The following is a 24,314-nucleotide window of genomic DNA, read 5'->3' on the forward strand; positions in this document are numbered from 1 at the left end:
GCTTTAAAATAGAGGGAAGTAAAAGAAAGTGAGGGGAGGCGGAGCCAACCATATCAGAACCGTAATATATCTGGGAAAATGGAAAAATGAGCTACTGACATGCGCAAAGGAGGGAATATATAAGGCATCATGAATGAGTAATGTATAATAAAATAGTAGAGTGAATTTGAAGTGCTACACTCAAGACTTCTCTTGAGATAAAAAATAGCGCAGGGATTGAATATGAACGGAGCGACATAAGGGCTGGGCTCCTGGCTGGAAGGGCAAGGGGGAAGGGAGAGGGGGGGGGGGGGGGGGGGGAAGGAGTTAGGTTAGAAAATAGGGAAGTATAAGATAAGAAGGAGAGGAGGGACTGAAAAGCAAGAGATAGGAAAGGGGGGTTGGAAAAGGTACATATAGGGGGAACAACAGGAAGTGGCTTTAGTACTAACCTTTTTTGTTTCAGGAGCTGCTTGTAGCTGATGCAGAAGAAGTTGCTGAAGATGACGGCCAGAAGCAGGAGAATTCCCAAACGGTTCCTTACAGATGATGAGACCCTCTGGAAGACGAGAGCAATCCGGGCTCAGAAGAGATTGAAGCTCCTGGAAAAAAGGCAGGGAGAGAAACAGAAGAAGCAGGAGACGGTCTTGGAGCAGAAGGCAGCGGTAACCCCCCCTGAGAGAGAGCGGATGCAAGAGGGTAACGTGAGTATGAAAGACAGGGCTGAGGCAGAGGAGGGGGCCAATTCTGATGTGAGTATGGGGGAAGTGGCGTTATTTAGTGAAACGGACCGGTCCAGCAGTCCGGAGATTCCCTTAGGCCAGGGGGGCAGTATGGGGTGCAGGCGGCGGCAGGCAATGGCGCCTCTAGGGGGCAGCAAGCAGGGCGCGCGGCGGCGTAATTGGGGCCTAGAAGATGAGGGCCATAGTAGTAGAGCAGGCGGCAGACAGTCCAGGGGCAGGGTCTGGCTTAGCAGTGAGCGGTCTGGTAGAGGCGCAGTTGCGGGCGCGAGTGGCCGCCATAGGCGCAGCAGTATACCCCCTTCCTCCCCCTCCCCCTCCCCCTCTTCTTCCCCAGTCAGTGAGCGCGATATGCGCATGCGCACGCCGATACGGCGTGCGCTACGTGATGACGTCATCATGAAGGGGGGGGCGGGGGCCGCACGGTGCGAAAGGGATGATTCCGTTGCAGCAGGGGTAGTGGAGAGAGGGCGTCAGTCGCCGGGAAGGGGAAATAAGCACAAGGTATCAAGCGGTGCGGGTGGGAAGACGAGCAGGGAACCAAGAAGGAGGGAGGAATTAAGGAATGCGGAGGCAGATTGCTGGGGACCCGGTGGTCCAGGCACACACACATGCGAGTCAGGGGAGGAGTGGGAAGGCCAGGACAGAGCTAGAGCAAGGGGTAAGGAAAGGAAAAAGTACTGTGAAGTGTACAGAAGAGGGGCGAATAGCAGGAGGGCAGCAAAAAGGGTCAGGTTAGAAGAGAATAGTGTGGAGCGCCCCAGGATGATTAGGGATACGGAGGGGTATACATATGTGAGGGTAGAGGAAGAAGGGGAGGATGAAAGGAGCATTAGGGATACAGGGAATGGGGGGCGCAGCAGTAAGAGGGCAGAGCACATGTCGGTGAAACAGGTTCAAAGAAAAGGGGGGGATGGTACTAATGTAAATATGAATATGTTGCAGAAGAGAGACAAAGTGGGTAAAGTGAACAATGGAGCAGGTGACAAAGAGGTCGAAGGGAGCACGACAGGGCCGCAGGGAATGGCGGCAGCAGACAAGGAAGGACAAGACGGGCATCGTGTGAGCCATAAGAAACACGGTAAGCAAATGTATTATAGTGACAGTAGTGAATCTTCGTCAGATAGTTCCACGGATGATGACTTTGAGGATGATAAGCGTAATGGGAGGGGGCATAGAAAAATCTTGAAAATTGTAAGAAAGTTATATGCTAAGCAAGAGAAAAATAAGGTGGTGAAGGAAGGGTATGAGGACGGGGACAGCAGTGATAATGTGGTGAATTTAGACGATGAAGTAGCAGCGACCAAGCTCTTACCCCTTCCCACACATTTAAAAGCGAAGGTTGTTAGGAAAGCGCAGAGAGGACGGTATGTGGATGTGTTTGAAATGACTAGGGAAGCTTTGGCGGTCAAATCTAATGAGGGAAGGGGGAGAAGGGCAAAGCAGACATTTCCAGAATGGGTGAAAGGGATGGTCATATATGCAGAATGTTTTCTAACGGCCAATCCAGATAAGATGAAAGGGGTGCTGAGATACATACATTTAATAGCGGAATGCTACACCACATACGGGGGTTTCGCATGGAAGGATTATGATAGGGAATTTAGGAAAGGAAATATACAATTGGGAGGTAAAGGTAGGAAGGATTTTGGGGTAAAAATACTAGATACATGGACGAGGGTGATGAAGGTCCCTGAAGCACAAGGTAGGCCCATAGGGCAAGGGAAAACATTCAGAACAGAGGCAAAGGAATGCTGGGCGTTTAATGACAAGAGGTGCGACAGGGGGAATTCATGTAAATATAAGCACGCATGTAGGCATTGTGGCGGAGCGCACCCAGGAGTGGATTGTAGGAAGGGTAATGCCAATAACAATAGCAAGTTTTCCTTTCGAGGGCACGGGGGCAACGGTAGCGGAGGAGGAATGGCGGGTAATGGCCAAAACACCGCTGAGGGTAGATAGGATCATTGAGGAATTGGCAATGTACCCGCTGAAAGAGGAAAGGATTTTGTTAACAAACGGTTTGCGTGTAGGTTTTGTGGTCCCAGTTAAAACAGAAGTTAAAGGGGCTATGCAGGCGAGAAATTTAAAATCTGCAGCAGAATTTCCAGGAGTACTAGCGGAAAAATTGAGGAAGGAGGTTAAATTGGGGAGAATGGCAGGGCCATTCAAAGAGAAGCCGTGTGCTGACTTGATTGTGTCCCCCCTGGGAGTAGTTCCCAAGAAAGAGAAGGGTAAATACAGGATGATACAGCACCTGTCCTACCCCAGGGGGAATTCAGTCAACGACGCAATTGACAAGTTGGATTCTTCAGTGCAATATCAATCATTTGATAGTGCGGTAAGAATAGTGAAACGGCTTGGAAAAGGGGCGTTGATGGCAAAGATAGATGTGGAATCTGCTTTTAGGTTATTGCCTTTGAACACAGCTAGTTTTAATTTAATGGGTTGTAAGTTTGATGGTGATTATTACATAGATAAGTGTTTGCCCATGGGGTGTTCGGTTTCTTGTTCAGTTTTTGAAAAGTTTAGTTCATTTTTGCATTGGTTGTTTACAGAAAAAACAGGATGTGAGAGTATGTCTCACTACTTAGATGATTTTTTGGTGGTAGGCAGGAAAGAGACAGGGGAATGTAGAATCTGGAAGGAAGAGCTAGAGGCAATGTTCAAACAGTTGGGAGTGCCAGTAGCAGCGGAAAAGTCGGAGGGGCCGGGTACGAGGCTGGTTTTCCTGGGTATCATGATAGATTCCGCAAAGGGGCAATGCGAGCTCCCTGCGGATAAGATTGAGAAGGCGAGACATATGATAAAAACGATGTTGAAAAGGAATAAGGTGACTCTTAGAGAAATGCAGAGATTGCTGGGGGTTTTGAATTTTGCGTGCCGGGTAATACCGGTGGGTAGATTATTTAAAAGAAGGTTGGAAATGGGGACAAAAGGGGCAAAGCTGCCCGAGCATATGGTGCGCGTCAATAAGGAAATGAAGGAAGACCTCAGAGTGTGGGAGGCATTTTTAGATGAATTTAATGGTATCAGGATATGGGAAGAGGCAAGGTCAGTGGAAGAATTGGAGTTGTTCACAGATGCAGCAGGCAGTGCGGGGTTTGGAGCGTATTTGCAAGGTAGATGGAGCGCGGGCGAATGGCCCGCAGATTGGAAGGAAAAAGGGTGGATAAAGAACATGACTTTGCTTGAATTGTTTCCCATTATAGTAGCGATAGAGCTGTGGGGCCATGTATTAGAGAACAAAAGAATCATCTGTTGGTCCGATAATAAGGCAGTAGTGGATGTAATGAATAATTTGTCGTCATCATCTAACCCGGTTATTAAGTATTTGAGATATTTTGTATTAAAGTGCCTTAAGCACAATATTTGTTTTAAAGCACAGCATATACCAGGGTACAGGAATATTGTAGCAGACGCACTGTCAAGGTTTAAATGGGAAATATTTAGGAAGGTGGCTCCAAGGGCAAGGAAGGAAGGTGAACCCTGCCCTGTTCTTCTTTGGCAGATTGGCAACAAATAGACGGAATCAGGGAGATGGTAGAGAAGTCCGTGGCGCCAAAAACGTGGGCCGTATACAAGAAGTATTGGGAGCGGTGGTGCGAATTTAACAAGATTATAGGTCGCGAGGAAGAAACGGTTTTTCTAGAATGGCTATGGGTATTGAAGCAAGGGGGGGTGAAGAAAGGGCAGTTGGGCACAGTACTGGCGGGGGTGTCGTATTTTGCGCAGTTATATGGGAGAAAGGATATAACAAAGAGATTTGTGGTAAGGAAAGTATTCAAGGGGTGGAGCGTAGGAGAGAAGAAGCAAGGCGATAGAAGGGAGCCGATAACAGAGGATAGGTTGGCGGTAATGTTAGCAGTGCTCAGCAAAGTATGTTTCAATGACGATGAGGCATTGGTATTCAGGGTAGCTTTCTCTTTGGCTTTCCATGGGGCATTGCGCATAGGGGAATTGCTGGCGAGGAATAGGAAAGACGTGGGCGGTGGTGTAAGGCGAGAAGATGTGAAATGGGGCGTGCGAGCAGTGCTAGTTTTAATTCGGAAATCAAAAACAGATACGGAAGGAAAAGGGGTATGGGTGTCAATGGGGAGGACAGGTGGCGCGACTTGCCCGGTGGCAGCAGTAAGGGATTATGAGCTAACAGCAAGGGCAGAGGGCCCGCAATTTGTTAGGCATAGGGACGGATCCGGCGTCACGGGTTTTCAGTTTAGGAAGGTATTGGAAAGAACGGTAGAAAGACTGGGTTGGTCAGATGCATACTATGCGCCGCACTCATTCAGAATAGGGGCAGCAACCAGTGCGGCATCTAGAGGATGTTCGATCGAGCAGATTAAAAAAATGGGAAGGTGGAAATCAGCAGCATACAAGTCCTACATCAGGCCAAAAGGGGGCGTTTGATTGCGATTAGGGATGCGAAGTCATGGCGCCAACCGGAATGAATTTAATTCTCCAATTTTCTTTGTGATTTGTTACAGGAAGAGCACTAAGGATATGGGTGGTAGGGCATTCATACGTATACTGGGCGCAAGTTAGGGCTGCGACATTGGCAAAAGGGACACATTTGGGATTTAGATACACCGAAGCCAGTGTTAGGTGGATAGGAAAGAGAGGAATGAGGTGGGAAGAGTTGGTAAGCACAATACAGCAGGCAAGGCAGAGATGGGGGCGCCCGGACGTAATGATAATACATTTAGGAGGGAATGATATTGGAGCATACCCTCTGAGGGAACTGGAAGAAAGTATAAAAAGTGTAATGGGGTGGTTGGCGATAACATGGCAAGGAGTAAAGATAGTATGGTCAAACATAATATCAAGGTTGGTTTGGAGGAACACTGACACGCAGAGAGCGGGCTACAGAGCAAGGAGGAAGATTAATTTGGTAGCGGCAAAAGCAGTCAGGGGGATAGGTGGAGCGGTGCTGGAGCACCCATTGTTGGCGGCAAAAAGGGAAGAGATATTCAGGCGCGACGGAGTTCACCTGAACGAGGCCGGTAATGACCAGTTTTTGGAGGACATCAGGAGAATGTTGGAGGAAATGATCAAGGTAAGGAAAGGTCACGGGAAAAGTTTAAAGGTGTTTGGCAGAAAGAGTATTCTTTGTTGGCGGTGAAATCGGGATCTGGCACGTAGGCAGGGCTTGCGAGGGGCGGAGGGGATCCTGTAGCATACCCAGTCTAAGTCGTGATTCGGTGGTCTAGCTAAAGGCTGGTATATGCTGCAGGTTCGCTCCTCCCCTTTTGCTCTGCCACAGGGGGGGTTTGTGGTCCCCCCCCTGACACGTGGGATCCAAGTTCAGGTTATGCAAATGCTGACGCATTTTTGAGTGTTATGTTGATTAAGGGTATGTTATTACCCAGGGTATGTTATTACCCAGGGTATGTTATTACCCAGGGTATGTTATTACCCAGTGAGAAATTTTTTGAATTTAAATTAAATTATTAAATGTGACCTTTCCATATTTAGCCAAACTCCTGTGTTGCGTCATTATTTCAGGTTGCCAGAATGGCAGAGGTGGTAATAGATGGTGGTGTTCAAAAGGTGTGTCATTTGGGTGGAAAGTATATGGAAGCTAAATGGAGCCTCTAAGACCTTAAAAATAGCGCAGGGATTGAATATGAACGGAGCGACATAAGGGCTGGGCTCCTGGCTGGAAGGGCAAGGGGGAAGGGAGAGGGGGGGGGGGGGGGAAGGAGTTAGGTTAGAAAATAGGGAAGTATAAGATAAGAAGGAGAGGAGGGACTGAAAAGCAAGAGATAGGAAAGGGGGGTTGGAAAAGGTACATATAGGGGGAACAACAGGAAGTGGCTTTAGTACTAACCTTTTTTGTTTCCCTCCCACCCTCCCTAGATTCAAGAGAGCAGTAAGGACAACTACGCGGAGAGGTCACAACCAGAGATATCGAGAGAAATTGGCATGGTTAGGGGCACGATGTCAGCTACTTAGTTGGATCGCAGTAAGACCGCCTGTGCCCCCTAATAAAGGGAATCGAGAGAGCTGCAGCTGGAAGCTAGCGGGTGACTCGAGCGGTCTATGCTAGCCGAAAGCGTTAAGATAAGCAAGCAGCCATATAAGAGAAAAATTGATAAGTTGTTGCGGTGAAATCGGGATCTGGCACGTAGGCAGGGCTTGCGAGGGGCGGAGGGGATCCTGTAGCATACCCAGTCTAAGTCGTGATTCGGTGGTCTAGCTAAAGGCTGGTATATGCTGCAGGTTCGCTCCTCCCCTTTTGCTCTGCCACAGGGGGGGTTTGTGGTCCCCCCCCCTGACACGTGGGATCCAAGTTCAGGTTATGCAAATGCTGACGCATTTTTGAGTGTTATGTTGATTAAGGGTATGTTATTACCCAGGGTATGTTATTACCCAGGGTATGTTATTACCCAGGGTATGTTATTACCCAGTGAGAAATTTTTTGAATTTAAATTAAATTATTAAATGTGACCTTTCCATATTTAGCCAAACTCCTGTGTTGCGTCATTATTTCAGGTTGCCAGAATGGCAGAGGTGGTAATAGATGGTGGTGTTCAAAAGGTGTGTCATTTGGGTGGAAAGTATATGGAAGCTAAATGGAGCCTCTAAGACCTTATGGCCGCAAGCTCCAATTAAAAGCGGCACTAAGGTATTATAGTATATAACATCAATAACAGGTTGACCGAACAATACATCTGCATCCTTTTATAAGCTATTACTATAGATAGATATAGTAGAATGTGATATTAAGCCTACATCTGAGTTATCGCATGAGTATACTAGAGAAGAATGCTTTAATGGATACCTAATCTTGACGTAATATTAGCGAGAGACTGATAGCATACTTGGATAGAATACAGAGGTATACAGCGCAAAAGAGGGAGTCTGAGAGAAATGCCCATATTAGTAGCAAAGTGGTACTTTACATAGATTTATAAATCTCTTATGTCATATATGTGAATTAGTAAAAGCTGGGGTTTTCTCCTAGGAGTACATTTTTGAGTTGACCCAGTATAAAGTCTGGGCTTTATCCATGTTGTGTGAAGGGATAAACCTATAGGCAATGAACATTAACTACAGATGACATAATCTATAAACATTATAACCGTGTAAACAGGAGGAGCATGGTAAATGTCCCAAAACAATAGCTTATGTAATGCATGCCAGGGGAAGCATTTGGGGATGGAGTTATAGATACCTAAGAATAAGGTAATATTGGTAATAGAACCTTATATATGGGAGGTTTGCCAAAATTTCAGCATGGCAAGCAGTATTCTCAATGGCAGGTTGAGGGTGCATTATCCTGACTACGGACAAAACTCTATCCAAACTAAGTATCTTAGGGTAACCACCCAAAGGACCCTAATCATAACACGGAGGTTAGTCCCAAACTAGCCTGAGGTTAGACTCGCTAAGTGCAGGAAACCCAGCCACAGCCTAGGCTTGAGGGACAACAACTAAACTATATGATAAGGGATGACAAATGTGCTAAGGACTTTCAGAGCAGTAGGGTATAAGCTTATCAGTATTTAGAGAACACAATATGCTTAAGACTGTTAGGGCTAAACATGCCAGGCTTAGGTCAGTACCAAATCACATATATGAGAACAAGATGGACAAGCGTATAAAACGTTTCATAGACCCACCTAACCTATAAGAGGTAAGTAGGAATTAAACATTAAAAAGTGGTACGACAAAATCCTCCAATTGTGCAAAATTTAAACATGGGCCTAACAGACAGGGGTTACTTTGTAAACTTATAAGGGCCTTGGAGAGATTGATTACCTTTATGAACTATTTTTAGGAACTAAGGTTGTGGAGCTTATAGTGAGAAAAGAGCAGTAAAGTGTCAACTGTCCTAAGTCTAAATTCCTCAGACTCAAGGGTCGTTTTTTTATGGCAATAAATGGCTGGCAAACAACATTACCTCAGATTGAGCTCCCTTAATCAATATCATGGTAAACTAGGTACAGAGTAAAACTATATTAGAATGAAAACTTAAAAAAAGTAAGTCTCTAAATTATATAGTTATCCTAGTACTCCTTTGTAGTATAGAGCCTATGTATTAATAGAACATCTGTATCATATGAAAAATAGAGAAATAAAAGTATTTTTGTTGAGACGTATTGGTCAGTGCATGTACTTTCCCTGAATAACAAGGGCATTATAAGGCTTTGTTGCAAGCAGGTAACCCTAGTCTCTAGGTGCAGGTATGACTAAAACATATAAATCTTAGGTAGAGTCTGTCTCCATAAAGCCAAATTATGCTTTTTGCAATAATACACTGGTTATTTCAATAAAAATAGTAACATCATAATACGTATTTTAACCTGTGCTAGTATAGTAAAATATAAAAAATGAAAAATAGGGTTAAGTAGCATTAAATGCCTGCATTACAGTGATATGTTAATGAGCTGGGTGGAGTAGGTTAAAGGTAACAGACAGACCAGGATAATTGTACTATACATCTCGAGTCACATCAGAGGCTTACAATCCCAGTTTCCATGTGGTATTGTATAAACATTGGTAATAGGCAGTACTATAGGTAAATATGTCCTAGCAAGGAAAAATTATGTACCAATATTTACATTAATAGAAGCAATTATAATAGTATGCAGAACAGAAACTGGGGTAGAATAGTTCAACATTTCAAACCTAGTGAAGAACAAAAATCAAGTCTTGTTAAACAATGTTCCCTAAGACCCCAAGTAGTAGAACAGTCTCTTTACTTCAGGTGGCAATGTAGTTTTAAGCCCAAAAGAAACCATATAGCCGAAATGAGCAGCAGCCTCCGCCTAACCCACTCCAGTAACATCAGTCTGATCCACTGGTTGCATGCAGCGAGACTGGAGCCCAAAGCAAAGAACTAGGACGCCACCCCGCAAATGCGTGTGGCCAAGTAGGTTACCGTCCTCAGTAGTGAAGAAATCACGATAGGTAAAGGTAAGTAGTTGCCGTAGGATCTCGCCAACAGTTAATGCCCCAGTGGATGAGTCTCCCCGACTCCTGTGAACATAGATACTCGTGGCTCGCTCTGATCCCCAAGTTCCTTCCTGCATAGGGATAAATACCTTAAGTGGCAGGCATATATTCTCTGTTAGTTGCCCGTAGCAGTCTCCTGTATCAGCCTGAATCCCGAGAGTGTTGGGTGTGAGAGTCACTGCCAGGCTTGGGTAAGGAGGGAGAGAGAGCTGGGGATTCTGCCTGGTGATGTTCTGGATAGATATTACTGCACCCGGTGTAGCGGTAGCAATGTGGGACAGGTCAGCTGTACTTGGCTGCATCAGGTCACCACTTGTAGTTCCAGGGAGAGTGCTGTTTAAGCCCAGTCTGAATTGTCTCTCTTGCGGTCGTTTAGGAGCATGTTGAATAGGCAGTGAGTCCTCTGTTTGTCTTGCCGCATGGGAGCCGTAGCTGGAAAGGAAAGAAACGCCATCTTTGTTGCGCATCTCTATATTAGTAGACCTCAGGCTGCAAAACTGACTGTCAGTCTTAGCAATTAGACCCTCCAGTAGAGAAACAAGGTGTGTAGAAAGCTCCTCCATCCTAAGGGCAATATAAGGAAAGTATATATAAGCTTCCAAAACGCCACAAATCCAGGTTATAGCGATCAAACTTCGGGAGCTCTGTAGAGGTATGTCTCGGTGCTTTAGTAGTTGGCTCCGCCCCCCGTGTGCATTTTTTTAAATATTGTGGATGTAAACCCCCAAACCAAATTAAAATAATATACCTTACAATGAGCTACAGTATAACAAGGTAAAAGCCTCAACAAACCACGTGCTTTTGTATTATCCCATACAGTAAGGGGAATTTCTAGAGTGGTCTAAATTACATTTTCCAGAAACAGGTTGAATGAAACATTAAATAATTGACTTGGAAAAGTCTCTCTTTCCCACAAGCAACAACATTTATTAAGCTGTTTTTATTTGTGACACAGCTTTTTTAAATGTGATCTCACAAAATGAATGAATACAGTAAAAAAAAGTCTACATGAAACTGTGCAGGACCCCTCCTGGTAAATCATTGTACAAACAACTAAATCATAACTACAGACATTACAAGCTAAGGAATTAATGTTAGATATACGGGTGGTGCTGTAACACAGGCTTATAGCTTTAGATCAGCTTTGAAAACCATATGGATAAATGTGTTTCACGGATGAGCTGACAGTGCTCGCCTGTTTTATTAAAGCAATGGAACTGAAGCAGACACACCAGTCAGTACACATGCGCCCCCACTGCCTGAAACAAATGTGTGTTGTTGGTTAGTTTTCAATAACCTGCAGCAACCATCACACAGTTATACTTTAGCATATGCAAATATCTGTACTATGTTTCTAATGAAGATTGCTATCAATAAGCAGCTGTCATGTAATAACTATGCTGCTCACTATTCACAGAAATTGAATACAATACAAAGTTTTTTTTCCCATAATAATTAATATTTTTTCATTGAGCCAATGATCCACTGTACAAAAGGAACATAATAAAAATAAATACACAGAATACTTACAGAGTTAATCTCTCAATATTACCACATGTATTAGACTATTTCATGGAAGGGTGTGAAATGATTGTATTTGGTTTACAACCATTATTGCTTGAAAATGCTTTAAAGACTTATTCTCCAGATTAATAGTGGACTGGTCTCACCATATTATCTATTGGAAGTATCACTGCTGTTCAGAGATAGTGAAAGGACTGAAATGTGACAGGAGTGTCATGTTATTTTAGCAATATGTAACTGGCAATCACAAATACAGAGGTCTTGCACCAGCTTGTTATTTCTAAGGTTAAAGTTCTACTTTATACGTTCATTAGCCAAATAGATGCCATATTACATGTGCACATTCTCAACAGTCACATTATTGTCCCCAGGCCTTGCTTGTACAACAGTAAGTTAAAAGAATATGAAACCCACATTTTTCTTTCAAGTGATTTTAAACAACTTTCTATATATTTCTATTATCACTGTATCTTTGTTCTATTTGTATCTTTTGTTGAAAAGCAGTGGCATAAGCTTTAGACCCGTCCATTGCATGAGCACTATATGGCAGCAGTTTTGCAAGAATGTTATCCACTTACAAGATCACTAGATGGCAGCACTGTAAGAATGTTATCCACTTACAAGATCACTAGATGGCAGCACTATAAGAATGTTATCCACTTACAAGAGCACTAGATGGCAGCACTATAAGAATGTTATCCACTTACAAGATCACTAGATGGCAGCACTATAAGAATGTTATCCATTTACAAGATCACTAGATGGCAGCACTATAAGAATGTTATCCACTTACAAGAGCACTAGATGGCAGCACTATAAGAATGTTATCCACTTACAAGATCACTAGATGGCAGCACTATAAGATTGTTATCCATTTACAAGATCACTAGATGGCAGCACTATAAGAATGTTATCCACTTACAAGATCACTAGATGGCAGCACTATAAGAATGTTATTCACTTACAAGATCACTAGATGGCAGCACTATAAGAATGTTATCCACTTACAAGATCACTAGATGGCAGCACTATAAGAATGTTATCCACTTACAAGATCACTAGATGGCAGCACTATAAGAATGTTATCCACTTACAAGATCACTAGATGGCAGCACTATAAGAATGTTATCCACTTACAAGATCACTAGATGGCAGCACTATAAGAATGTTATCCACTTACAAGATCACTAGATGGCAGCACTATAAGAATGTTATCCACTTACAAGAGCACTAGATGGCAGCACTATAAGAATGTTATCCACTTACAAGATCACTAGATGGCAGCACTATAAGAATGTTATCCACTTACAAGATCACTAGATGGCAGAACTATAAGAATGTTATCCACTTACAAGATCACTAGATGGCAGCACTATAAGAATGTTATCCACTTACAAGATCACTAGATGGCAGCACTATAAGAATGTTATCCACTTACAAGATCACTAGATGGCAGCACTATAAGAATGTTATCCACTTACAAGATCACTAGATGGCAGCACTATAAGAATGTTATCCACTTACAAGATCACTAGATGGCAGCACTATAAGAATGTTATCCATTTACAAGAGCAATAGATGGCAGCACTATAAGAATGTTATCCACTTACAAGATCACTAGATGGTAGCACTATAAGAATGTTATCCATTTACAAGAGCAATAGATGGCAGCACTATAAGAATGTTATCCATTTACAAGATCACTAGAGGGCAGCACTATAAGAATGTTATCAATTTTCAAGAGCAATAGATGGCAGCACTATAAGAATGTTATCCATTTACAAGAGCAATAGATGGCAGCACTATAAGAATGTTATCCACTTACAAGATCACTAGATGGCAGCACTATAAGAATGTTATCCACTTACAAGATCACTAGATGGCAGCACTATAAGAATGTTATCCATTTACAAGATCACTAGATGGCAGCACTATAAGAATGTTATCCATTTACAAGAGCAATAGATGGCAGCACTATCAGAATGTTATCCATTTACAAGATCACTAGATGGCAGCACTATAAGAATGTTATCCATTTACAAGATCACTAGATGGCAGCACTATAAGAATGTTATCCATTTACAAGATCACTAGATGGCAGCACTATAAGAATGTTATCCACTTACAAGATCACTAGATGGCAGCACTATAAGAATGTTATCCACTTACAAGATCACTAGATGGCAGCACTATAAGAATGTTATCCACTTACAAGATCACTAGATGGCAGCACTGTAAGAATGTTATCCATTTACAAGATCACTAGATGGCAGCACTATAAGAATGTTATCCATTTACAAGATCACTAAATGGCAGCACTATAAGAATGTTATCCATTTACAAGATCACTAGATGGCAGCACTATAAGAATGTTATCCACTTACAAGATCACTAGATGGCAGCACTATAAGAATGTTATCCATTTACAAGATCACTAAATGGCAGCACTATAAGAATGTTATCCATTTACAAGATCACTAAATGGCAGCACTATAAGAATGTTATCCATTTACAAGATCACTAAATGGCAGCACTATAAGAATGTTATCCACTTACAAGATCACTAGATGGCAGCACTATAAGAATGTTATCCACTTACAAGATCACTAGATGGCAGCACTATAAGAATGTTATCCATTTACAAGATCACTAAATGGCAGCACTATAAGAATGTTATCCATTTACAAGATAGATGGCAGCACTATAAGAATGTTATCCATTTACAAGAGCACTAGAGGGCAGCACTATAAGAATGTTATCCATTTGCAAGAGCACTAGATGGCAGCACTATAAGAATGTTATCCATTTGCAAGAGCACTAGATGGCAGCACTATAAGAATGTTATCCATTTACAAGAGCACTAGATGGCAGCACTATAAGATTGCTATCCACTTACAAGATCACTAAATGGCAGCACTATAAGAATGTTATCCATTTACAAGAGCACTAGAGGGCAGCACTATAAGAATGTTATCCATTTGCAACAGCACTAGATGGCAGCACTATAAGAATGTTATCCATTTACAAGATCACTAGATGGCAGCACTATAAGAATGTTATCCACTTACAAGATCACTAGATGGCAGCACTATAAGAATGTTATCCACTTACAAGATCACTAGATGGCAGCACTATAAGAATGTTATCCACTTACAAGATCACTAGATGGCAGCACTATAAGAATGTTATCCACTTACAAGATCACTAGATGGCAGCACTATAAGAATGTTATCCATTTACAAGAGCACTAGAGGGCAGCACTATAAGATTGTTATCCACTTACAAGATCACTAAATGGCAGCACTATAAGAATGTTATCCATTTACAAGAGCACTAGAGGGCAGCACTATAAGAATGTTATCCACTTACAAGATCACTAGATGGCAGCACTATAAGAATGTTATCCACTTACAAGATCACTAGATGGCAACACTATAAGAATGTTATCCACTTACAAGATCACTAGATGGCAGCACTATAAGAATGTTATCCACTTACAAGATCACTAGATGGCAGCACTATAAGAATGTTATCCAACCTTGACATATGTATTTTTTTCATGTAATTGGCAAGAGTCCATGAGCTAGTGACGTATGGGATATACAATCCTACCAGGAGGGGCAAAGTTTCCCAAACCTCAAAATGCCTATAAATACACCCCTCATCACACCCACAATTCAGTTTTTACAAACTTTGCCTCCTATGGAGGTGGTAAAGTAAGTTTGTGCTTAGATTCTAAGTTGATATGAGCTTCTCAGCATTTTGAAGCCCGATTCCTCTCAGAGTACAGTGAATGTCAGAGGGATGTGAAGGGAGTTTTTCTCACGGAAGACCTGTTTCATAGGTTCTCTGTTATCGGTCGTAGAGATTCATCTCCTACCTCCCTTATTCAGATCAACTATATATTCTCATATTCCATTACTTCTACTGATAACTGTTTCAGTACTTGTTTGGCTACCTGCTATATGTGTCTTTTGGTAAGTATGTTTTCATTATTTAAGACACTCTCAGCTATGGTTTGGCGATTTATGTATTAATATAAAGTTCTAAATATATGTATTGTACTTATATTTGCCATGAGTCAGGTTTATGTATATTTCCTTCTGCAGACTGTCAGTTTGATATTTAGGAAAACCATTTTTTAGGAAAAAAAATTTCTTACCTGGGGTATAGTCTTTTTTTTCAAATTAACTGTTTTTTCATTAAATTTCACTGGCAAAATTAGGCTCGCGAGGGAACAAAATACCAAAGTATATTGCGTCATTTTTGGCGCAAGATTTTTTGGCACAAAGTTACGTTCGATGACGCAAAATTCTTCATTTCCGGCGTCTTAGTTGACGCAGAGTTCCTTTCACAGGTTGCGTCTTCAATGACGCTAGTGTGTCATTTCCGGATGTTGTTAGCACCAAAAAAATGTCTGTTTGCGTTGTGCATCATACTTAGCGCCAAATATTTTCATTATTTAAAACCCCATTCCTATATGCCTCTTGCCTTTTTCTCTATCAGAGGGCTATGCTGTTTGCATTTTTTCTCATTCCTGAAACTGCCATATAAGGAAATTGATAATTTTGCTTTATATGTTGTTTTTTCTCTTACATTTGCAAGATGTCTCAATCTGATCCTGTCTCAGAAACCACTGTTGGAACCCTGCTGCCTGATAACAGTTCTACCAAAGCTAAGTGCATTTGTTGTAAATTTGTGGAGATTATATCTCCAGCTGTGGTATGTAATACTTGTCATGATAAGCTTTTACATGCAGAGAATGTGTCCATCAGTAATAGTACCTTGCCTGTTGTTCCTTCAACATTTAATGTACAAGATATACCTGTGAATTTAAAAGATTTTATTGCTGATGCAATTCAGAAGGCTTTGTCTGCCATTCCAAATAAACTTCAAATAAACGTAAAAGGTCTTTTAAAATTTCTCATAAAGTTGATGAAATTTGAAATGACCGACAACATACTGAATTATCCTCCTCTGACGAGGATATATCTGATTCAGAAGATCCTTCATCAGATATTGACACTGATAAATCTACTTATTTATTTAAAATGGAGTATATTCATTCTTTGTTAAAAGAAGTGTTGATTACATTGGATATTGAGGAAACTAGTCCTCTTGATGTTAAAATTAGTAGACGTTTAAATTCTGTTTATAAACCTCCTGTGGTTACTCCTGAGGTTTTTCCAGTTCCTGATGCTATTTCTGATATGATTTCTAAGGAATGGAATAGGCCTGGTACTTCTTTTATTCCTTCTTCAAGGTTTAAAAAATTGTATCCTTTGCCAGCAGTTAGATTGGAGTTTTGGGAAAAGATCCCCAAAGTTGATGGGGCTATTTCTACTCTTGCTAAACATACTACTATTCCTATGGAAGATAGTACTTCCTTTAAAGATCCTTTAGATAGGAAACTTGAATCCTATCTAAGGAAAGCCTATTTTGATTCTGGTCATCTGCTCAGGCCTGCAACTTCTTTGGCTGATGTTTCAGTTGCATCAACTTTTTGGTTGGAAAGTTTAGCGCAACAGGAAACGGATACTGATTTGTCTAGCATTGTTTGCTTGCTTCAACATGCTAATCATTTTATTTGTGATGCCATTTTTGATATCATCAAAATTGATGTTAAATCTATGTCTTTAGCAATTTTAGCTAGGAGAGCTTTGCGGCTTAAATATTGGAATGCTGACATGGTATCTAAGTCTAGATTACTATCTCTTTCTTTCCAAGGTAATAAGTTATTTGGTTCTCAGTTGGATTCAATAATTTCAACTGTCACTGGGGGAAAGGGAGTTTTTTTGCCTCAGGATAAAAGACCTAAGGGAAAATCTAAAGCATCTAACCATTTTCGTTCCTTTTGACAAAATAAGGAACAGAAAACTAATCCTGCCCCCAAAGAATCTGATTCCAATTGGAATCCTTCTTTAAGTTGGAGTAAATCCAAGCCATTTAAGAAATCAAAGCCAGCCCCCAAGTCTGCATGAAGGTGCGGCCCTCATTCCAGCTCAGCTGGTAGGGGGCAGATTAAGATTCTTCCAAAAAATTTGGGCAGATTCTGTCCAAAATCAATGGATTCAAAGTATTGTCTCTCAAGGGTGCCGAATAGAATTCAGAGTAAGACCTCCTGTGAGAAGATTTTTTTTCTCTCACGCATCCCAGCAAATACAGTAAAGGCTCTGGCTTTCCTGAAGTGTGTTTCAGGCCTGGAGCTTTCAGGGGTAATCATACCAGTTCCATTTAAGGAACAGGGTCTGGGGTTTTATTCAAATCTATTCATTGTCCCAAAGAAAGAAAATTCATTCAGGCCAGTTCTGGATCTGAAAATTTTGAATCGTTATGTAAGAGTGCCAACTTTCAAAATGGTGACTATAAGGACTATTCTGCCTTTTGTTCAGCAAGGGCATTATATGTCCACAATAGACTTACAAGATGCATATCCTCATATTCCGATTCATCCCGATCATTATCAGTTTCTGAGATTCTCTTATCTAGACAAGCATTACCAATTTGTCGCTCTTCCCTTTGGCCTAGCGACAGCTGCAAGAATCTTTTCAAAAGTTCTCGGTGCCCAACTCTCTGTAATCAGAGAACGGGGTATTGCAGTGTTTCCTTATTTGGACGATATCTTGGTACTAGCTCAGTCTTTATATTCTGCACAATCTCACACAAATCAACTTGTGTTGTTTCATCAAAGACATGGTTGGAGGATCAATTTACCAAAAAGTTCTTTGATTCCTCAGACAAGGGTCACCTTTTTAGGTTTCCAGATAGATTCAGTGTCCATGACTCTGTCTCTAACAGACAAGAGAAGATTAAAATTGATTTCAGCTTTTCGGAACCTTCAGTCTCAATCATTCCCTTCAGTAGCTATGTGCATGGAAGTTTTAGGTCTCATGACTGCAGCATTGGATGCGATCCCCTTTGCTCGTTTTCACATGAGACCTCTCCAGCTTTGTATGCTGAACCAGTGGTGCAGGGATTATACAAATATATCACAATTAATATCCTTAAATTCCAATGTTCGACTATCTCTGACTTGGTGGTTAGATCACCATCGTATAGTTCTAGGGGCCTCTTTTGTTCATCCAACCTGGACTGTAATCACAACAGATGCAAGTCTTTCAGGTTGGGGAGCTGTCTGGGGATCTCTGACAGCACAAGGGGTTTGGAAATCTCAAGAGGCGAGATTACCAATCAATATTTTGGAACTCCGTTCAATTTTCAGGGCTCTTCAGGTTTGGCCTCTGTTGAAGAGAGAACCATTCATTTGTTTTCAGACAGACAATATCACAACTGTGGCATATGTCAATCATCAGGGTGGGACTCACAGTCCCCAAGTTATGAAAGAAGTATCTCGGATACTTGCTTGGGCGGAATCCAGCTCCTGTCTAATTTCTGCAGTTCATATCCCAGGTATAGACAATTGGGAAGCGGACTATCTCAGCCATCAGACTTTACATCCGGGGGAGTGGTCCCTCCATCTGGATGTGTTTTCTCAGATTGTTCAGATGTGGGGTCTTCCAGAAATAGATCTGATGGCTTCTCATCTAAACAAGAAACTTCCCAGGTACCTGTCCAGGTCCAGGGATCCTCAGGCGGAAGCAGTGGATGCGTTGACAGTTCCTTGGTGTTACCAACCTGCTTATATTTTCCCGCCTCTAGTTCTTCTTCCAAGAGTGATCTCCAAAATCATCATGGAACAATCGTTTGTGTTGCTGGTAGCTCCAGAATGGCCTCACAGGTTTGGTATGCGGATCTTGTTCGAATGTCCAGTTGCCAACCTTGGCCACTTCCATTAAGGCTAGACCTTCTGTCTCAAGGTCCGTTTTTCCATCAGGATCTCAAATCATTAAAGGGACAGTCTAGGCCAAAAAAACTTTCATGATTCAGATAGAGCATGTAATTTTAAACAATTTTCCAATTTACTTTTATCACCAATTTTGCTTTGTTTTCTTGGTATTCTTAGTTGAAAGCTTAACCTAGGAGGTTCATATGCTATTTTTTTAGACCTTGAAGGCCCCCTCTTTTCAGAATGCATTTTAACAGTTTTTCACCACTAGAGGGTGTTAGTTCATGTATTTCCTATAGATAACACTGGGCTTGTGCACGTGAAGTTATCTGGGAGCAGGCACTTATTGGCTAAACTGCAAGTCTGTCAAAAGAACTGAAATAAAGGGGCAGTTTGCAGAGGCTTAGATACAAGTTAATCACAGAGGTTAAAAGTATATTAATATAACTGTGTTAGTTATGCAAAACTGAGGAATGGGTAATAAAGGGATTATCTATCTTTTAAAACAATAAAAATTCTGGTGTAGACTGTCCCTTTAAATTTGAAGGTATGGAAATTGAACGCCTAGTGCTTAGTCATAGAGGTTTCTCTGACCCAGTGATTAATACTATGTTACAGGCTCGTAAATCTGTTTCTAGGAAGATTTATTATCAAGTTTGGAAGACATATTTCATGGCGTTCTTCTTATAAATTCTCTTGGCATTCTTTTAGAATTCCTATAATTTTACAGTTTCTTCAGGATGGTTTGGATAAGGGTTTGTCTGCAAGTTCCTTGAAGGGACAAATCTCTGCTCTTTCTGTTTTATTTCACAGAAAGATTGCTAAGCTTCCTGATATTCACTGTTTTGTACAGGCTTTGGTCCGTATCAAGCCTGTCATTAAATCAATCTCTCCTCCTTGGAGTCTTAATTTGGTTTTGAAGGCTTTACAGGCTCCTCCGTTTGAGCCCATGCATTCTTTGGATATTAAACTACTTTCTTGGAAAGTGTTTTTGCTTTTGGCCATCTCTTCTGCTAGAAGAGTTTCTGAATTATCTGCTCTTTCTTGTGAATCTCCTTTTCTGATTCTTCATCAGGATAAGGCTTTTTTGCGGACTTCTTTTAAATTCTTACCTAAGGTTGTGGATTCTAACAACATTAATAGAGAAATTGTTGTCCCTTCTTTGTGTCCTAATCCTAAGAATTCTTTGGAGAGATCCTTACATTCTTTGAATGTGGTAAGAGCTTTGAAATATTATGTTAAAGCTACTAAAGATTTCAGGAAGACTTCTAGTCTATTTGTTATCTTTTCTGGTTCTAGGAAAGGTCAGAAGGCTTCTGCCATTTCCTTGGCATCTTGGTTAAAGCTTTTGATGCTTCAGGCTTATTTGGAGTCAGGTCAAGCCCCGCCTCAGAGAGTTACAGCTCATTCTACTAGATCAGTCTCTACTTTGTGGGCTTTTAAGAATGAAGCTTCAGTTGATCAGATTTGCAAAGCAGCAACTTGGTCTTCTTTGCATACATTTACTAAATTCTACCGTTTTGATGTATTTGCTTCTTCGGAAGCAGTTTTTGGTAGAAAAGTTCTTCAGACAGCTGTTTCAGTTTGATTCTTCTGCTTATGTTTTAAGTTTTTTTCTTTTATTTATGAGAAAAAAATAATTTTTTGGTTGTGGATTTATTTTTTTCAGCGGAAAATGGCTGTTTTTATTTTATCCCTCCCTCTCTAGTGACTCTTGCGTGGAGTTCCACATCTTGGGTATTGCTATCCCATATGTCACTAGCTCATGGACTCTTGCCAATTACATGAAAGAAAACATAATTTATGTAAGAACGTACCTGATAAATTAATTTCTTTCATATTGGCAAAAGTCCATGAGGCCCACCCTTTTTATGGTGGTTATTTTATTGTTTAGAGCACAATTATTTCCACATTCCTTTGTTGATGCTTTTTACTCCTTTCTTTATCATCCCACTTCTTGGTTATTTTTTAAACTGAATTGTGGGTGTGGTGATGGGTGTATTTATAGGCATTTTGGGGTTTGGGAAACTTTGCCCCTCCTGGTAGGATTGTATATCCCATACGTCACTAGCTCATGGACTCTTGCCAATATGAAAGAAATTAATTTTTCAGGTAAGTTCTTACATAAATTATGTTTTGTTATATGTATCCCTTTTTAAAGCGGCAATATGGTCACCCTACTAAATGGTGTCAGTGGTTAAAAAATAGTACACAAGAATTTCAAATGTGCAATAGCTACAAATAATAAAGATATTTGTGATTATATTTGGCAGCACCATTACTAAAAACTGCCCATTAATTATGATTTTACCCTTTGATTTTTGGTTCCATGCAAACATTAGATCTATAGTGTAATATTAGCGTTAGACCATAGGATGCACAGCTATAAAAGAACAGAAACTACAATAAGAAAATCTTTCAATGCATAAGAGCATTCCCTTAATACACTATTGCTTGCATAGGACTGTGTTTTAAACGATGCATTTTATTATTGCACTTTTACATCTAAAGATTGGACATTGTTCCAGCTGCAGGCGATGAGAAAGTCATTACCTCAGCGGGTTTGCAGTTTTAGGAATCTGTGTCTGTCACAGCTTATGTCTAGTTTTTGAAAGCATTTTGCTAATGTCTAGTGTGTAATTACCCTAGCACTGTGTCCTACAATTATTATTTCTAAATAGGTGAAATGAAAGCTGGTTTTAGGCTGTGAAAGCTCTGTGTTTTGTGCTGTAATTATTAAAAATATCAACTAGTGTTGCTTTTATAAATGTGTATTTACACTTCCAAAATTATGCAACAGACGCACTGTATATTCTTTTCATTGTATAATTAGTTATTTTTTTCTCTCCTTTAGATTTCCTGTACCTTATTAAGGTATTTGTTTTATTATTTATTTGTTATTGTGAAATTGTTCTCTGGTTTTCCATGCTGGGAGCAGTTAAACGAGTAGCATTTTGTTATCAAATATATATTCTTTATATTTAATAATTTTATTATCAAAAGCATTAGAGATGATTTGTTTACATTGCAAATAAGTCAGGAACAAAATAAATATAACAAAATCCATATTCAAATGAATTGTTAGGCGAGGGGTTAAAGGGACACTGAACCCAAATTTTTTCTTTCGTGATTCAGATAGAGCATGCAATTTTAAGCAACTTTCTGATTTACTCCTATTATTTATTTTTCTTCATTCTCTTGCTATTTTTATTTGAAAAAGATGGCATCTAAGGTTTTTTTTGGTTCAGCACTCTGGACAGCACTTCTTTATTGGTGGATAAATTTATCCACCAATCAGCAAGAACAACCCAGGTTGTTAACCAAAAATGGGCCGGCATCTAAACTTACATTCTTGCATTTCAAATAAAGATACCAAGAGAATGAAGAAAATTTGATAATAGGAGTAAATTAGAAAGTTGCTTAAAATTGCATGCTCTATCTGAATCACGAAAGAAAAAATTAGGGTTCAGTGTCCCTTTAAACTCATCATTTATGGTTTTAATTAACCATTTAGCTTCAATGGTTTACAGCAGTGTTTCTCAACCGCGGTCACCACTTACCCCTAACAGGCAAGATTTTCATGATATCTGAACAGGAGAACAGGTGAAAATCAGCTGATCAGTTGCCATGGTTACTAACCTGCTCTCACCCATCAGCTGATTATTTCACCTGTGCTCTAGTTCAGCTATAATGAAAATCTGACCTGTTAGGGGTACTTTTAGCCTCAGCAGACTGCCCCCTTATTTCAGTTCTTTAGACAGGCTTGCAGTTTAGCCAATCAGAGCTGTCTCCATGGTAAATTCATGTGCATGAGCTCAATGTTATCTATATGAAACACGTGAACTAATGCTCTCTAGTGGTGAAAAACTATCCAAATGCATTTAGATTAGAAGCGGCCTTCAAGGTCTAAGAAATTAGCATATGAACCTCCTAGGTTTAGTTTTCAACTAAGAATACCAAGAGAACAAAACAAAATTGGTGATAAAAGTAAATTGGAAAGTTGTTTAAAATGACATGCCCTATTTGAAACATGCTGAGTCAACCTTCTGATGAAAATCTTCGGGTAATAAATAGTCCTCACTCTGCTCTGTACATGTTTATTTTTTTGAATCACACATTATTTTGTAGCAGGTGGGACACGAGACGTTTTAGAGGATAGTTAATTTCCTTTGATATTTTCTCTAATTACATTTCTTGTAGTCCCTTTGTAATAACATCTTTGTAAAAAACATCTTTCTAATTTACTTATATTATCTAATTTGTTTTATTCTCTTGATATTCTTTGATGAAAAGCATATCTAGATATGCTCACTAGCTGCTGATTGGTTGCTGCACATAGAAGCCTCGTGTGATTGGCTTACCATGTGCATTGCTTTTTCTTCAACTAAGGATATCTAAAAAATGAAGCAAAATAAATAATGGAAGTAAATTGTAATGTTGTTTAAATTTCTATTCTCTATCTAAATCATGAAAGAAAGATTTTGGGTTTAGTGGCCCTTTAAGAGGTATAAATTCCAATACTGCCAATATCAAATGCTAGCACTGTCCGGTCAGCACAGCCTCTGTTTAGAAAATAAAAAAAACCTGGGCATGCTTCTTATCTCCAATCCTTTTGTACAAGCCAGATTTTAACAAAGTAATTCAAATATTTTACTTTTTCTACTAAAGTGATCAATTCAATTTACGTCTTAAAGGACCAGTCAACACTGTAGAATTGCATAATCAACAAATGCATGATAAGAAGACAATGCAATAGCACTTAGTCTGAACTTCAAATGAGTAGTAGATTTTTTTTCTGACAATTTTAAAAGTTATGTTTATTTCCACTCTCCCTGTACCATGTGACAGCCATCAGCCAATCACAAATGCATACACGTATATTCTGTGAATTCATGCACAGGCTCAGTAGGAGTTGGTGACTCAAAAAGTGTAAATATAAAAAGACTGTGCACATTTTATTAATGGTAAATTGGAAAGTTGTTTTAAATTGCATGCTCTGTCTGAATCATGAACTTTAATTTTGACTTGAGTGTCCCTTTAAATAGATTGAAACAATAGAACTGCTTCAGTAGAAATTCCAGCAACCCTGACATGTTTGCATCCCTGGGGGTTAACACTGTGAATTTGTAACTGCAATAGCTCTTCTAACAGTTTAGGTTAATTACATTAATTGTAAAGTTTGGCAAAATATATTAAATGCATTTATTGTTTTATACTTTTTTTTACAACTTTTTATAGTGTGATCCACTAAAATAAATTTTATGGCTTTGGGCCATGATTGTATAGAAAGGTGACATTGGCACCAAACATTACAAGATAGAACAAGA

The 24,314-nt window shown here is 40.3% G+C and overlaps 1 protein-coding gene across 2 annotated transcripts; it reads left to right on the plus strand.

Moving 5' to 3' along the window:
* Positions 1-328: 328 nt before the first annotated feature.
* LOC128640279 (uncharacterized) lies at positions 329-7,186 on the plus strand. 2 transcript variants are annotated; one of them, XM_053692746.1, is made up of 3 exons: positions 329-683; positions 1,665-1,800; positions 6,576-7,186. In XM_053692746.1, exons 1-3 carry the CDS (start codon positions 462-464, stop codon positions 6,590-6,592), a joined length of 375 nt encoding a protein of 124 aa, XP_053548721.1. In that variant the 5' UTR covers positions 329-461; the 3' UTR covers positions 6,593-7,186. The 2 variants fall into 2 exon arrangements, with proteins under 2 accessions (XP_053548721.1, XP_053548719.1); XM_053692744.1 differs by lacking the exon at positions 6,576-7,186 and having other exon boundaries at positions 1,665-5,968.
* The last annotated feature ends 17,128 nt before the right edge of the window (positions 7,187-24,314 follow it).

The sequence above is a fragment of the Bombina bombina genome, chromosome 9, assembly GCF_027579735.1.
Source record: "Bombina bombina isolate aBomBom1 chromosome 9, aBomBom1.pri, whole genome shotgun sequence".
Lineage (NCBI taxonomy): Eukaryota > Metazoa > Chordata > Amphibia > Anura > Bombinatoridae > Bombina > Bombina bombina.

What these genes read in the sequence shown, in the direction of transcription:
- LOC128640279 (XM_053692744.1), top strand. Translation starts at nt 462, where the DNA reads ATGCAGAAGAAGTTGCTGAAGATGACGGCCAGAAGCAGGAGAATTCCC. An exon ending in AGCGGATGCAAGAGGGTAAC is followed by an intron (nt 684 to 1,664) that starts GTGAGTATGAAA and finishes AATATGTTGCAG; the next exon opens with AAGAGAGACAAAGTGGGTAA.